This window comes from Pezoporus flaviventris, unplaced genomic scaffold (assembly GCF_033815535.1).
Source record: "Pezoporus flaviventris isolate CSIRO_AGI_PZ_B2104156 unplaced genomic scaffold, CSIRO_AGI_Pfla_v1 ptg000007l, whole genome shotgun sequence".
NCBI lineage: Eukaryota > Metazoa > Chordata > Aves > Psittaciformes > Psittacidae > Pezoporus > Pezoporus flaviventris.
This window is the reverse complement of record NW_026892555.1, coordinates 77,473,122-77,490,868: the sequence shown is the minus strand read 5'-3', so window position 1 is coordinate 77,490,868 and position 17,747 is coordinate 77,473,122. Positions and strand designations below refer to the sequence as shown.

General features: G+C 34.9%; 1 protein-coding gene across 2 annotated transcripts in view; it reads left to right on the top strand.

Moving 5' to 3' along the window:
• The window catches only part of CDH18 (cadherin 18), a 274,706-nt gene that overhangs the window by 184,154 nt on the left and 72,805 nt on the right, over positions 1 to 17,747 (top strand). For both annotated transcript variants that reach the window (XM_061449261.1, XM_061449260.1), the window contains exon 7: positions 5,975 to 6,142. In XM_061449261.1, the coding sequence (XP_061305245.1) occupies positions 5,975 to 6,142 (168 nt within the window). The remainder of the gene's footprint in view (positions 1 to 5,974; positions 6,143 to 17,747) is intronic.

The following is a 17,747-nucleotide window of genomic DNA, read 5'->3' as shown; positions in this document are numbered from 1 at the left end:
ATGAGGCTGAGAGAAACATTTTATAAAAAATTGTGAAACAGACTAACTGAAACAGAGCTGGCAAACCTGGCATCTGTATATGTATACTTTATTGACAAGGAAAAAATGCAACTTCCTGCTCAAATAGAGCCACCACTTGCAATGGTATTTCTATGCCAGATACTCCTTTGATTTGCAGCAGCTGCATATGGCATATTTGAGTTCTTTGTCTGCTTTTTGGGATGCAGCACGGCAGCAAATTCTTAATATATTTGAATATGCTTTGCATTGTGAAAACAGTGGAAGGTTCTGTAATTGTATTTGGCATCCATGCCATTGCCACATAAATAGGTCTGTTTTCCACCCAGTAAGTAAAACTTTCTTCAGATTTCTTACTTCAGGAGGCTTCTGCACAAAACTTGTTTGTTTTGTAAATTCATGCTGTTACTCATTGAGAATTTTTGAGAAGGCTTCGTTTGCTAATAGTAAGTTGCATAGTTTTGTTTTTGGTTTTGCTTTTCCCCCCTGGAGGTATCCATCTTAATATCATCAGTCTGATTACTCCCCCTCTTCTTTCAATACCAAATGAGCACTATTCTAACCTACTTATTTACAACCCCTTACTATTTTCTTTTAAATATTATTTGTATTTCAATTTCTATTTTATTACAGCAGTTGTCTTTCAATATTAGATTCATGCATTCTATATCAATGACAATTTCCTTGAGAAAGGGCATAGTGTCTCTGAGTACTGTAATCATGACCGTAGAAGAAAATTGACCACTAATTTTCTCTTCTATAGTGCTTTGACTTTTGGCCATGAAGTGTATAGTGATGTCCCTCTAATGGAATAAAATGAAAAAGGTTAATTATATGAAGCAAATGTGACTCAAAGGCCTAGAATAAAAACATCTTTGTTATAGGAGCATTCAGAATGTGGAGTATATCGTGATCTCTGTATTGCACATTTTGTTTACAGTTACAGTTTGAACTAAATCATAAATCCAAGCCAAAGCCTTGGAAGTTCTAAATTTGAAGTTCATTTTGAAGTTTTCAGAAAAATAAATATAACTGCTGACTTGTGCTGTCTTAGTTTTTGTCTCAAAATGCAAAACCCATAGTTTGCCTGAAAAGGATGTGTCTAATCTTTTCAAGGTAGAATAATAGTAGATTTTGAAATATTTCAATATAGATAATATATAAGAATATTAAGTTACAATAATAACTACATATCCTAAAGCAACGCCATGACAAAAATAGATCTTTTATTCACAAAGTAAAAGTAATATTATTAATGAAATTACCATCTACAACAGTTCACTTCTCTCAGTAATTAGTAAAATCACACATTTAATCAGTTGTTAAATAGATATTTTAAATTGTGTTTGAACCATTTAGTGGTTGTGATCATGACAAGACAGATAAATAAGTATCTAAAATATGGGCAATCTAGTACAACCTGTTGGCCCTTCATAAAATCTCTATTGACCAGGCTCATGATCCAACAGTAGGATGGAAATCTACCAAACAAAAAATATTAACTTGCCCATGACGAACTAGTTTGTCAGTAAAGTGGAGATGTTTCAGGGTTTTGGTTTGGTTTGTTGTTTTTTTTTTTTCCCACTAGATAAAAACCTCTGAGCTCAAAATCTTAAAATGAACCATGGTTTATTCTGGGAAGGTTCCATTCACACATCATGCAGGAATAATCTGTAAAATAAAGCTGACTAAAATTCTGCAGTGGTTACTGAATCTAAACTAAGATCTTATTTTGTATAAGTGAAAAGATAAATTACTTCAAGTGTATTAGACTGTCAGGTAAGTACATAGTTAAATACATCAGTAAACAGATAGTTAGACACTTGGCTGTGGAAGACATTTTGTTAATAATTGCCTGCACTTGAATTAAAAAGTAATGATTTTTAGTCTCAGTTACAGTTGTGCCTTCCGTTGTAGCTCTTCCTCTGTGCAAATAGAACAGTTCTTCACAGAACGCTAAAAAAGACAACATAACACATTGTCAGATGACACAGCACATAGAAGTATCTTAAAGAAAACCTTGAAAAAAATGAGAGTTTGACTACAGTTCAATATCAGGAATGGTTTCAGAGAGTCTGAATGGAGAAGGAAGTACAACTTGCCAAAAATAAGCCTATTTTCAGAGCTTTCTCAAATACAGAGTCTTTGGGTAAAAGGAACAAAAATGAGTATCAACAGTAGCAGGCATATCAGTCTTTCATCTCAATGTTGTTCTCAGTCAGTTTTGTCTGATGTTTTGAGGATAAATGTAGGATCGTCATGAAGAAATATCCTGACTGCAAAAAGTTGCAATGAATTGTCAGTTCAGTGGAAATAGCTTATGTCTCTGAGGGCAAAAGCAAGAAGAACATAATGACATTTAATATTATTATATAGTAAAAGACATGTTGCAGGACTAATTATAAGACTACCAGGATGATGCTTAGTTTTAATTAGTCCTGTGAGGAGCAGGGAGTTGGACTTGATCCCTTCTAACTCAAGATATTTTGTAACTCCACAGTAACTCTTGTCTCATTAACTTGGAGGTGTCACTGGAGGAGAATAATCTGGGTATATTAGTCAATCATGGATGAATCACCAGCATGATGTAAATCTGGGGAGAGGAGGGGAGAAGAAAAAAAGGTTGTCACTAGAAAAGGTGGTGATAAAATCTCACCTAAACTGTAGTTAGGTTTCTCGTCATCCATGGTGAGGGAAGATAAATTTAAATTATAAAATGTGTTTTCCATGTGTAGAAATTATCAGGAGAAAAAAAAAAAAAACAACAACAAAAAAATAACAACCAACCAGCAAGAAACAAACAAAAGAACAAAAAAAATAGCCCCAAATTGTGATATAGAGGTGAATAAATTTAGGCACATGTTGCATGTGATTTTTGACATAGCAGTCAAACTTCTGTTAAAAATTCTTTGCCTAATACCAGAAAACTGGTGGGGTGTTGCCATAGTGATGTCTGCATTTTATTTTTTTTTTTTTTTTTGGCTTTACTTTCTTAATAAAGGTGAATAAATACTGGAAACATAGCTGAAAAGTGGTCAGTTAACAGGGTCACAGTGCTGCCTAACAAATTTGAGGTGAAATTAAGGCTGCATTTAGATTTTAAAAGCCTGTGACAGTTTTCTTTTACAGTTTCTTTCCTCACTGTTTTAGACAGAGTGATGTCTTCCTTAATGTTAATTTCCTGTCTTCTTGGGGGATGTGTAGGATCCCCTGCCAAGTATACTGAAGATATGCAAGGGCAATTCCTACTTTAAAAGAAACTGCTGGAGCATTTCGTATTATCTTATCAGAAAAGGCAACCAAGAAAGTTCCCCTTACACCTTTTGTGCTCAATAGAGAACTTTGGCATGATGTATGATTTTAACAGTATACTGCCAGTGCAGTTGGTGGAACTGCTAGTGACAAGGATAGAGCACGAGGGTCCGTGTCATAGTTACATATCTTATACTGATCATCTAATTTTAGGATGTATGTATGTATCTCCTGTCCTTCAGCACAAAGTCAGCTTATCCTACTTTAAACTTTGGTTATAGGTTTTTTGAATTAAAAACCTGCCCATTTTCATTTGTTTTGTTATCAGAAAAGAAGAATCTGATGCAAGTGGGAGAGATCAAATGATTAGTCATCCACAAATCCTTAGTAACTGTCTGAGCATTGATTCAGTACCATACCACTTGAAGCAAAAAGGAAGAGGAAAGTGATTCTAATTCAGGGTTTTCCCCTTGTTTAAATTAGTTTTAAAATGTGACTAGTGTATTTATAGGATTGTACAGAAGACAGATATTCCACGATGCAAAATTTGATATGTTTCAAATTGAAATGGAAAGGTTTTTCTTTTAAGTCCCATACTCCCTCCATACATTTACATAAACAAAATATTCCAATAAATTTGGTTTTGTGTGAAAAACAAAAACAATATATTTGAAAAGTGTTAAAGCAGGCCATTTTCAATTTGAATACTTTTTTACCTTCCCATTTCCTAAAATGAATTTTTGGAACACTAGTACCAGATTTTGTGGACCATATTTTGATGAAACTGCATTTAGCCAAATGTCATCATAGCTTTCTGTTACAGTATGTATAAATTGTAGTAATTTCAATGCATCATGGTCAAAATTGGGGGGGGGGGGGTGGGGTGTGGGGTGTGAGTTCTGTTCCTAACTGTATCATTTGAAAGAAAAAAACACTGATGAACTAAAGCAGGCCAATATACTATTTTTAGGCAGTTTGTCCAGAATTCATGCTTCTGATCAAAAGGAACTTACAATGGAAAACTGTGTTAAAATCATTCTGAACCTCCATGGATATTTTAAAACACTGTTCTTTGTGGATAATTCTAGTTATATGTGTGTGATTTGTTTTCACAATAGAACAGAAACAATGGTATAAGCTACCTGAAAATTTCCATTTTGCATGTAATAACGGCTAAATGGCTTAACTGAAGATTTGCAAAGAAAGTAATTTTAAAGTAAAAGAAAAATAGTGTTCTGGAAATCACTTTTTGTGTGATCTAAGGTTGTGGGAATCAAAAACCTTGAAAACCTTGAGAATCATGCTGTACAGCAGGCTGTCTAGAAGAGCAAGGCTTTTAAGTTGCTTTGTGTTAATAGCTATTGTATGTTTAATATTTACACAGAAGCAACAACCACTCGTGCTGTGGAATATTTTATTACTAGTTATAACAGGCACTTGGCTTAAGAGTCCAAAACCAAGTTATGCTAAAGTCTTAGGGTTTTTTTTTAATTCAATGTTAATAGCTTTGGCATGTCACATATTTATTTACTTCTATGTAACTCACTCCAGTCTGTCAATATCCTTTGTGTAAGACATAGATACTCACTATACTGGTGATCCCACAACTGGACCCAGCATTCCAGATGTGGCCTTGTTAGTGGTGAGCAGAGGAGAAGGATGTCCTCTTGACCCACTAGCAAGACTTTTCATAATGTGGCCTGGGATGGTGTTGGCCTTGTTTGATGCAAGGGCACTTTGTCAGCTGATGTCCAACTTGAGGACCCCATAGGTCCTTTTCTGAAAAGCTGCTTCCCAGCTCCTCTGTCTGCAGCACTTACTGGTTCCCTAGCACATGACTTGACGTTTCCCTTTATTGAACTCCATGAGGTTTCAGTCAGACTGTGATCAGAGAAAATAGCTGGGCCTAATTTACAGGCATCATCATAAATAAAAAATGCCCCACAACTGAAACTGAGCCCACAGAGTTGATTGTTCCTCCTTTGTTGTAATCTTTGCTTCTGCAAGTGTAATTGCTTACATGCTAAAAACAATTAATAGAATTTTAGGATCACTTAGTTTGGGTTTTCTCTTTATACTATAATAAAAACAAGAATAGCTTATCTTCCACTTTACAGACAAGTATTAGGTAAGTTACACTTATGAACATAAATGTATATGATTGATGTATCAAATAAGAAAGTGTAGTTTCTTTGAGACTTGTCAAATAAGAAAGTTTAGGTTTCAGGTAGTTTTAATAGGTAAGTTATATTTTAATCTAGAAATTAACTTCTTTTAAAAGGGAATTTGTGTCTTCTTCAGTGGGCTAAGAGGTCCCATTAATGTTAAGTAGCTATTTAATCAGTTATATTGTGTGAGAAAACACTGGAAGTTTGGAAATGTACATTCTTGTTAGGAATGTTATATTTGGATTAATCATATTATTTTAGTTGGCTTAACATATGATTTTAATTTCTTCATATTCTCAGTCATGTTGATTGTTTGGTTTTGTTGTTTTTTTTTATATACACACATATTTACATATATTTATGTAAGACACAAACAACTAAACTGGCTTACTTAGATTTTAGAAAAGCTTTGTACTTCCAGAAAATCCACCATGGTCCACTTTCCCTGAAAAGAAAGGTTATTCACAGCTTTTCCCCTTGTTCCGACAAGCAAACCCTGATCTTTCTTTTGTTTGTTTGTTTTCTTTCCATCACAGGAGTGATCAGGACTGCCTTGCACAACATGGACAGGGAAGCCAGAGAGCATTATTCTGTTGTCATTCAAGCCAAAGATATGGCTGGGCAGGTCGGAGGGCTATCGGGTTCAACAACTGTAAATATCACACTCACTGATGTCAACGACAATCCACCCAGGTTTCCTCAGAGTATGTACAATTTCAGCATATATAAATGATTTGAAAATCATGTTGATTTTTCAGTGAAATAAGAAGCTGTTTGTGAAATACAATTAGTATTGAAATTCATGGGGAGAAGGCAGCTTGGGAAGTGTTTGTGTTCACCAATATTTTTCAGTTTTTCAGTGTTTTCAGATGAAACACAAAGATGGCACAGCTAGAATATTGAAACCGGTGAAGATTTTTTTCAATTAAACAATGTGTAACAGATGGGTGACAAAGGAATACTCTTGTCATATGTGAGTTATTCTGCAGTCCTTTTTGAATGTATATTTCAACAAGTGTGTGATTCTGATCACGCAATTAAATGACATTGTTCCCATTGTTCCCTGTAGACAACAACAAAAGGTAACATGTTAAAAAATTTAATCTAGCGCAACATGACTTTGGCTGCTTCCATACATATCTATTTGGGGTTTGTTTTGTTTCTTTCTCTATACTTTACAGATGGTCAAAACCTAAGCTGTTTCTCACAGTTGTTGAGCTCTGGACAGGTCTGCCTATATCCTAGTTAAAAGAATTGCTGATTTTGATGTCAAACTGAATGTTCTCACATGCATATATGAAAAATATTTGCTGGGATAGTTTTAGAATATCCTAATATGACCACTACTAGGAACTTCATTTCTGTCCAGCTCACTGGGTGCACATTGATTTGACACAGCAGCTGGAGTCTTATAGCAAGTCTGAATTCAGCTGACAATTTATTTAAAAGTCTTCTGTAATGTAATTGTATTTTTCTTTGTAGATTGGCTCAAGGCCAATAAGAATATTATAATCTGGACTCATACATTGCATGAGCCCTTGTAGAACATAATGAACTGGTAGCTATAGGTACATCCCCCAAGAAATGCATTGCACTGTTTGAATAAGATTTATAAGCAATAACAGAGACCACAAAGCTCCAGGGGAAAAAAAAAAAAAAATCTCCCTGGCAATAGACATTATGTAAAATCTAGACAAGCTGCAAGAAGGCTCATTAAAAGTTTTATAGAAATGAATATTTTCTCTGTTCCTCACCAAGACATAAAAAACAAAGCCCTTGAAACGCAGCCTTAAATAAAGTATATTTGGTTTTATGTTCCACAGAATTGTCATTGCATCCATCACTATATAATACTTCCTAAGTATTGGAAAGGCAAAAGGTAAGGCATATCTTTGAACAAATACAGCATCTGAAATAGTTAAAATAGAAAAAGTATCCTATGTTTCTTGCAAACTCAGAGACAAATGGATCCCTAAATATCAGTTTTCATGAACTGGTGTCTTTTATTTTGAATTGGAAAGTTTGGATATTAAAATGACTGTCAGGCAGAAACATACATTGGCACAACTCTATTTTTTCAAAAATGGAAGAAATGTAAAATTCTAAAGTTGCATTCTGTACATTTGAAGGGATTCTAATAGTTGCAAAAATTAACATTGAAAAGTACAAAACATCATTTCACATTTAATGAATACTCATTTAACAAAGCAAAATTAAAAAGATGTATTTTAGCATGTATCATTTTAACAGAAACTATTCCTCCTAGAAAAAAACCTGTAGAGTACAAACATTTGCTTTATCTTTCCTTACATAGAATTCCTATGCCAAAGTTACGACTGTAACATTGCTTTTTTACTCCTTCTTAATGAGTATAATTAAACACTTTGTAAAGGAATGGTAGCTATATGTTAGTAATACAGAACAAAAATGTAGATGATCTAAAATAGGCCACATTAGCATCATGAAGTAATATAATAATGTGAGAGTATTACAGTAATAGAAATAACTTCATTGTTTATTTTTCTTTTCTTTTTATGCCATGACTTTCAGTTAAATTTCTCTTCAATTTCCTTATTAGACGGAATGCTAAATGAGACTTACTGAGGCTTGTCACATTCAGAATTGAATTCAAGGGAAGTGCTAACCAAAACTGCATATATCAAGTGTATAACCCTTGGGACAGGCTGAGCCTCAGCCAAACTGCAGACTTTCTTTTGGTTAGTTACCTTTTCTCCGTTACCATAATTGCAAGTTTTGAATCTGACTCTAACTGTATGAGTACTTGACTTGAGAACATGCTGGGAAACACATCTGATTGATGCTTTTATTATTTGTTTCATTTAGAAATATGCTTTATTGTATATATTTAAAAGATTATAGTGTTCTGGCTTTGCTTGATCAGTGTTCATTAGATACACATACAGAGTGAGGTATACAGGATTTGTCCCCCTTAAAGACGCTTCAAAAACCTACTTAAAACTTAGAAATAGAGGTTTTAAATATATCTGTGTAAATGAATTAACTGTGGGTATTTTTTCTGTACTCATTCTTAATGCAGGTGACTTTCAAAGAAATTATCAACAGAACTACACTTTTCCAAACTATCACAAACTTTAGGAGGAAGGATATGAAACATTACTGCATAATTTTATCACTCTGATGGTGGAAGTTCTGAAATGCATAGAATCATAGAATAATCTCTGGAATTGGAAACAGCTGAAAAATTCTGCTTGCAAAACACTTAGGAGTCCAAAGGAGTTGTGAATTCAGCAGGAGAATAACCTGAAACCTCAAATACATTTTGCTTATCAATTACTTAAGTGCATCTTGTACAATACAGATTTTTTTCATCAATGCAAATTTCCTTTCTTTGGAGAGTCAAGTTATAAATGAACTATCTTTTTAAAGTGAGCTGACAGACAGTGCTCAGCCTGGGAAGGTTTTTGCTTTTCAGTAATCGGCATCTCTCAGTTCGTGTTAGTTTTATCACTGATGGAACTACTTTGCTGATGGCTGAGGGCCCTAATATCATTCTCATAAATGTAGTTCAGTAATCTGATAGAAGATGTTCTATCTGCTGATGACACTTTTATCAGCCTTGAGTTACATCAGAATTTTCTGTATAGTTTTCTTCCATTAGTTCTATTTGGTCTTGTTTAAAATGAATAGATTCTGCAGGTTTTACTTTATTGATGAACAGATTCTGATTGCATCAAGAGCATCACACTAGGCAGAAGCTTCCACTGACATGTTTTAAACATCAAGTGCTACAATCTGGACAGCGTGTAGAAGATCTTTAGTTATTGTGTGTAGGGTCTAATTTTACAAGGAGATGATTTCCCTGATACTCCATTAGTAGATTTTAGTATTTGATACATCTCAGTTCTTCAGGATAAAGCAGAACTTAAATACAAGTCATAGTTTAAAGCATTCTTTATACAGCTTGGTTGTTGAGGCTTGTTTGTTTCATGGCAGTATGTAGACTGACATATATATAGTATATAGTATATAAGAAGTTTGCCAATGACACCAAGCTGTGTGGTTCAGTTGATACACTGGAGTGAAGCAATGCCATCCAGAGGAACCTTGACACGCTTGTGAAGTGGGCTGATGCCAACCTCATGAAGTTTAACCATGCCAAGTGCAAGGTCCTACACATGGGTTGGAACAATCCCAGGCTCAGCTACAGGTTGGGCAGAGAAGAGATTCAGAGCAGCCCTGCAGAGAAGGACTTGGGGGTGTTGGTCGATGAGAAAATGAACATGAGCCAGCTGCAGTGTGCGCTTTCAGCCCAGAAAAACAACTGCATCCTGGGCTGCATCAAAAGCAGCGTGACCAGCAGGTCAAAGGAGGTGATCCTGCCCCTCTACTCTGCTCTCGTGAGACCTCACTTGGAGTATTGTGTACAGTTTTGGTGTTCTCAACATCAAAAGGACATGGAACTGTTGGAACAAGTCCACAGGAGGGCCACACGGATGATCAGGGGACTGGAGCACCTCCCATATGAAGATAGGCTGAGAAAGTTGGGGCTGTTGAGCCTGGAGAAGAGAAGGCTGCGTGGAGACCTCATAGCAGCCTGCCAGTATCTGAAGGGGGCCTATAGGGATGCTGGGGATGGACTCTTCATTAGGGACTGTGGTGACAAGACAAGGGGTAATGGGTTTGAACTTAAACAGTGGAAGTTTAGACTGGATATAAGGAGGAAGTTCTTTACTGTCAGGGTAGTGAGGAACTGGAATGGCTTGCTCAAGGAAGTTGTGAATACTTCATCCCTGGTGGTGTTCAAGGCCAGGTTGGACAGAGCCTTGGGTGACATGGTTTAGTGTGAGGTGTCCCTGGCCATGGCAGGGGGTTTGGAACTAGATGATCTTAAGGTCTTTTGCAACCCTATTTTATGATTCTATGATAGACAAAGTGTGAAATTATGTATATTCATAATTAGTTTGGCCTCACTTTTTACAATGTCTTTGCATGAAAGTACACAGACATTTTTAAATATGAATGTTGTGTAGGGGTATTCCAGTTAACTCTGAAAATATAAGTTCACAACCCAGAAGCAGTCATTAGCTCTATTCTGTGCCAGTGAGGAGTTTACTCTCCAGTCTTGTTCATATAACTCATTAGCTAATTTAGTGCAAAAGTATTTGCAGTTCATTTTCTGTCAGAATTTGTACTCCAGTAAGGTCCTTTGTGTGTTCCCAGTCTGACATAATACATCTAGTTCCTATGATTTCCATACGTAATGGCGAACATCTCACTCCCTACTGCCATGCGCTATAAGCCTATCCGATCTTCCTGCAGTGACTAGTTCACAGCTGTCTGCCTACTGATAGATCACTTGGCTGCTGCCAAATGAGATGAAAGTGTAAATTTCACTGATTTTCTTTTAGCAGGTCTTTCTCTTCTATTCAACCAGTAATTGCTACGAGGCTTGTAGAATCATGTCTTTGAGGCCTTTGCCTTTTTCTTAGATTTGCCTGAAATCAGTCAGGGATTAAAAGTTACTGGAAACTATTGAATTAAAATTATTACTTAAATTGTGTATCCTCAGGAAACAAATTTAAAATAAAACAGGAAAAAGTCATGATAACTGATTTGGATTAAGATTGCTAACATCTGATTAACTGCCCCTTTGTAAATCAGATTTTGTTCATACTTAGTAACCTTATTTCCTATTTACTGTGGTGTGATGATGAGTCCAGCAATGGCCCAGTGTCCAGGGAGTATTACAGAGCAGTTAATTCTCAAAATTGTTATGCATTTAAATGCTGTAATTTATTAAGATTTTAGTTTTTATAATTATAATTACAAGAATAGCTTTTTCATATTTCACAGTAGAATAATTATTACCTTTGTGACTACTAGCAACAGTATAATAAAAGTAAAATATATTGCAATCAAATAGTCTCAGGAATCTGATATTGTTAAAGAGATGCTTAGGTCTTTTAGTAAGACCTTAAATCAGGCTAGAGAGACTAGAAAAGTTAGTTTAAAGCCAGATTTTTACAGAACACTATTATTTTCTTCAGAAGATATATTACTGCATATACCTTTATTATGTTTCTTCAAAACTGGAGTTACCATCCTGGAAATTTTGTTTTATTCTTATGTTTCTCATACATGTGTTCCACCAGTAAGTTTTTTGTACTACTGATTGTTCCTGCATGTGGTCCACAATTTAGGATACACAGTTTATATGATTTATTTATATTTAAATAAATATTATATTTAAATAAATTATAGTTTACATATTATCAACAGTTTTTATCATATATGTTCCAGGATGTCTAATTAAATGTAGATTATAATATTATTTGATTATTTTTTCCAGCTGTAAGACATGAGTAGGATCATTCTTCCTTCCTAGCTGTTAGACAAAGTTGGCTTCAGAAAGGAACTCCTTCTGGAAATTAGTAGACAGGATAAGCCTGGTGTCTATATTCAGTCTACTAAAATGAGTAACATATATGCACATCCAGGGGAAATGACAGGAAATCAGATATTTCTGGATGATAAAGAAATACAGCAGCCTTTGTTAATATATTTTATATCCAAAACAGGTATTACTTAAAAATAAATGTAGCTGGGTTTTAGTACCATTGTGAAATTGTTTCAACGTAATGAAATTTAAGGAGTAGACTGATGAAAAAATTTAAAGGCTGTTAAAAGAGAATTCCTTTTGCTCTTAAAAACACTCTGGTTAATACTGAGAGTTTTCTGCAAAACGGAATTCTTGGTCAGAATGCTAGTATCAGCTAACTTGAGACAGAAAGATTAATCCAGAACATTTTAGCATATTATTAGGAAATCTTAAATAACAGGGGAACCTTCATATAAAAATGACATAAATACTCATTACATAGAAATTCTAGCTGTTAGTGTTGAGACATAACCAGTACCTCAGTATAGACTTTGAAAATTAAAGCGGTATCCACAGAAATCAGATTTTAGTTATTTGTGTAAAGAAATGTAGGAAGATTTTTCTTTAGTTAAGAATATTGCTAGGGCTGTGTTTAAGGTTACCATTTCTGTCAATTTTCAGAACATGAGTTTCTTTCTGACTCTGACAGCCAGGAGTGCATGTAAAGAGAAAAATATGCCATTATATGCTTGTATTACCTGGTGAAGGTGTGTGACTTGAATGTGTCAGGCCAAGAGATAACAGCTGTTAGTCTTAAACATAAGAGAAATAGAGTGCTTTTTTAATTCTCCAGAAGTATTTAGAATCACCTGCCTAGCAGGGCTGCTGCACAAGGACAACAGGCTGTTTAAAAAGCAGCTAGCATGAGTAATGTCCTCAAGAAATTTAATGGTAAAAGGGACAAGCCTCAGTGATCTGAGTGTTCTAAGATTTTTCTTATGCTATACATTTCTAACATACTAGAATCAGTCATTCATATATGATATGCCTAAAGAGAGGGACATGTGAGATGACGAATACATTACTTAAGAGATGACAATGTTCAGTAAGTACCAAAGAGAGTTATGAGATAAGAAATAAAGTGAATCTGAAAATACAGGACACACACTTTTTTTTTCTGTTTCTGCTTTTACCCATGAATGAAATAAACTTAACACTTTTTACAGGAAGCCAGAGAACTTTTGATCTCTGAGAATGTCAGAATGTTCTCAGTCTTTTCGATACTTTTCTGTCATATTTGTGAATAAGAGACAACTTCACTTACACTTAAAATATTCTTAGAAAGTGCAAATGTGTGGCTTTTGGTAGGGAAGAAGAATAAACCAAACACATCTTTAACTATTTCTTCCTTAGTTTAGCTGTATGAAAAGGATGTAATTGCCAAAAAAGTATTCAGAAAAAAAGACAAATATAAAATTGACTGATCTTCTGGAATCATAATAGTTACTGTATTCATAATGATGATGTATTGTAATTGTTTTTATTAGATTAAGCATAGTAAAGATGTAACAGATGTCCAAGACATACTGCAAGAAATGGACTTCTAAAAAAAAACTAGTCTCAAAAGAAAAATCCAGAATAACGTATTACATGTAGCGAAAACATGCAGCTTTGTGAATGAAGAATAACTGTAGAAGAAAGCTGCCCAGAAACATTGAGTATTGTCCACAGCTGGAGCTGCACTTTTGTTTTGTCAAAGATGGCTGGCAGTGAAATGTGAGGTATAACTTCATGAATACTAGGAACATACGTTCATGTGAGACCTCTGACCCAAAGCCCTGCTTAAAGCAGGTTCAGTTAGGTCATATTGATAAGGGGCTTGTCTAGTCAAGTTTTGAAAGGTCCTTTTCAAGTCCTTTTCTGCAAAGCTGCTTTACAGGTGGTTGGCTCTGAGCATGTACTGGTGAATGGCATTATTCCTCCCACTGCCACCACTGACTGCTGTGAGAGTCCTGTCAGCCCATTTCTTCAGCCTGTCCAGGTTACTTTGTACAGCAGCCCTGCTGCTCACTTTATGGGACTACTACAATCTATCATTTGGGTCATTAATTAAGACATTAAATAGTTTCGGCCACACTTTGATTCCTGAACAACTACTATTAATTGGCTGCCAGTTGAATTTTGTGGTCATAATCATTAGACTTTGAGCCTGGCTCACTTTCTATTTATTCTCCGTATCTTACCAGTTTAGCGCATGACTTGAGTATTTAGCTTGTTGTAGGTTCAAGCAACTTTCTTCACATAGCATTTTGATATACATTTAGGATATGGTGGTATTTTATGTTAAGGCAATCAGTTGCTGTGTTTATCAGTTTGCTAGTAGGTAGAAAAAGGCATCAGGGTACAAGCTGTAGTGTATGAATTAATGCATCTGTCGGTTTATCAGCAAGCAGTATTTATCCTCATGTTACTAAAACTATACCTTGGATAAACAAATAACAAGCAGGCCAAATATTTACTTTTTTCTCCATTATGCCTCTCCTCCCTTCCTTTGTTAAGTAAGGTAATTCCTACTGTTCAAGAGAACATTATAACCTATGAGAGTAAATAAAATTTATCAACAAAATAGGTTAATGAATAAAGTGAATAATATGCACATTGAGTTGTATTAAATACTGTCATACTTCTTATTTTGAGACATTCAGGCAGAGAAATTGCTTTCTGAGTGAACAGAGCATTATAGGTTGCCTGTAGACTAATTGAGGTGAGAAGTTGCTCTACAGATCAATAGTTTCTGTACTACAATGACAGATAAGCCATATAGTTTATTGAAGGAAAGGTGAAGATCACCTATATGCATTTCAACAGTGTTTCAGTTAGCGTAAAATCCTGCGAAGCAGCATGACTGTCCTATGCAGTATCCTATACAGTACATTAACTGGAAAAGAAAGAGTATTAATGTACTCATTTGATGGGCTAAGTGGATGCATCTGTGTGGATGTTGACATAGAATTCAGAACCAGATCAACGTTTACAGAATCTTTATCCATAAGCTACTGAGCAGTTTCTCTAGAATAATTTAGATCATCTCCAAGACTGAAATTTCTGTTTTATGACAGCTCCTGGAAAGCTGCAATGCTGACAGTGTAGGAGCAACCTGTTCAACTTGGGCAGATTTGGTGAAACAGATTTGATACAGATTGGTACCTGATCCTCAGGGCTCCTAACTTCACAAACAATTTTTAGAGTGCTGGGAGAGACTCATAGCCTACAAAAAAGAATCATGAATTCGCAGTATGCACGTCCCACATTTTTTTTATGTCCTATCAAAATTTATTCAGTGCCCAAGGAAATGTTAAGCTGAGCCTTTAGTTGGTTCCTACACTTTCCAGTAATAAAGTTTACACTAATTTAATCTTTAGTAAGAACAGCTGCAATTTCTACCTGTAGTCTAAATGGATGTCTATAATACATTTCATATAACCTTCATGTTGTTGAACTTTATCATTTCATGTGTTTGTTGTTTTTAAATCATGCTGTTTGTAGTTATCTAATTATCTCATGTCTGTATGAGACATATTCAGTCTGTCCCTGTGAAGCAGTGGGAAAGTACTTGTCAAGAGACATTTCTGACCTTATGATCTAAAAGTTTTATTTTGTAAGTTTCTACTCCATCCATCAAAAAAACAAAAACAAAAGCAACAAACCAACAAAAATAAAACCAAACCCATTTCTGTTTTACAAATACTGACAGATAATTAATGAGCGATGCCAGATATTTGTTTTACTTGAAGTTTCAGTATTTTGGAATATTTGAAGCTGGTATCAGTAAAATGATTTCTGAAACAGATGGCTAACACTTGGGGTGTGATTATAAAGCAGAGTGTAGTGTCATGTGGATATATTTGAAGTAGCTTGACTATTTGGAAGTGTCTAATTAGTTCACCCTATCATATGGGTTATATCACTTCCAGTTCCTGAAGTGGCTTGATTATATAACGTGTTCTTTGTGGCCTCTACATAACATATTCATTATGGCTTCAACCTTTTCCTTTTTGGAATGCATTAGTCAAAGCAAAAGTGTCAAAAACCCACACTTAATATTTACTTTAACAATAAGTAAATTCCCCAAAGAATCTCATTCCATTATTATAATATTGTGTATCAAATAAAGCAACCAATAAGCCGAAAGTGTCAGTTGACATCATCTCTAAGTATGAAGCATTGCAACAGAAAACAGAGCATTTATTTGGAAATTTGTGAAAATGGCATTTCTTATGTATATCACATAATCAGCGAATTAACTATGTGTTACAGTTGCCTCAACCACTAAGCAATTTTCCTGTTATATTAACGTTGGTATTGTCTTTTTTACATAACAAATTATACCCTTTTTGTTGTTCTGCTGAACATTTCTTCTTTCCCTCGAGATTTCCATAATGCATGGTAACTTACTTTTCATTTTCCTAAGAAACTTCCCTTTCATTTTGGGCTAAGGAAGTTTGGTGCACTTGTCTGTACTTCTAATGCTACTATTTGTTTATTATTATTATGCACTAGTATTACAAAACCAACTCAAGACTATAACAATTTAAGAACCATTGTGTGAGGAAATAGACAAATTTGTAATAAAATCTTCCACTGGCTAACAGGTGTATAAAGTTACTTTTTAGTGATAACACCCATTTCCTCTGCACCTGCAGCATCTGCCGATTCATAATTTCTTCAATACAACCAACCAATAGTGCTTTTTTTTTTCTGCCATATTCAGATTTAATCTCTGAATTCAGTATAAATTTTGCCTTTCTACATGCTTATTGAAGGCACTTCTGCCATCATGCTAGCCTGCTTTAACTAAGCAAAATGTAACGTGTTAGCCTTAATGTATCCTCTGGCCCACTGTCCCGCACCGCAGTGCTGCAATATTGCACTCAGGATCCCAGAAGGCCTAAGAGGAACATAGAAGAAACTCTGTAGAGTTTCAGAAGATACATAATAACAGAAGTTGCTATTTTGCTCTATTTTCTGTGTTGGTGTTTGGCCTGTAATGTAAACTGTGCAGACTGCTGGGGAGGGGTTTGAATGGGGGATTCTTGGCTGGGGGAGTCTATTTTATGCATATTCCCTTTTTCAGTGTTGGTAGGTTTCAGCATCCCTGTTGTGTTACAACACTGGCATTACTGGAGAAAAATTCTTTTAGTTGTCTTTCTGGCGTAGTTTCAGTCAGAAATTGAGGTTTATTTAATCACATTCTGTCTGCCATATTTTTCTCCTTGTGGTACCTTCTTGTCCCCCAGGCAACTTTGTACCTATTAGGAGATTTAGTATGAAAAGAGAGAAACAGTTATGAAAATTACCTTTCAAAAATATTTTATTTTCTAATGATTAACCAAATAGGATAAAAGAAGGGGAAAAAAAACAAAACAAAACAAAAACCCCAACAAAGCCACAACCGCAAACAAACCTGAAAGGAAGTCATAGATGTTATGGATGCTTTTTATGGGCATGATTGTGCAATACTTTTATGTACCCATGTCCTGGGTTCAGGACAACCCATTATGTTCATTTTTCTTTACTGTGGATACCAGCTCAAATTTGTTTACAAAGGGTTTTGTGCTGCAACAAAAACACTGCAAAGTTGTAATAGTACAATATTGAGACTTACTACATTTTTCTATAGAAAAAAAATGTGTAATTGCATTGATTCAGTGTTACAAAATACTGATGCAATGTTACAAAACTGATCAGATTTCAGAAAAAAAGAGAATAAAACATACAAAGATTTTCCAGTTCAAAAGTACTCATGCGACTACTCAGTGATGGTAACTTGGTGAAGATAAATATATTTTGGTTATGGAGAAGATATAATTTTAAAAATACTGGTGTGAAGTAAGCTTCAGAATTAATTTTCATGGTATGTAAAGAACAGGAAAAATAGTTTTGAAAAT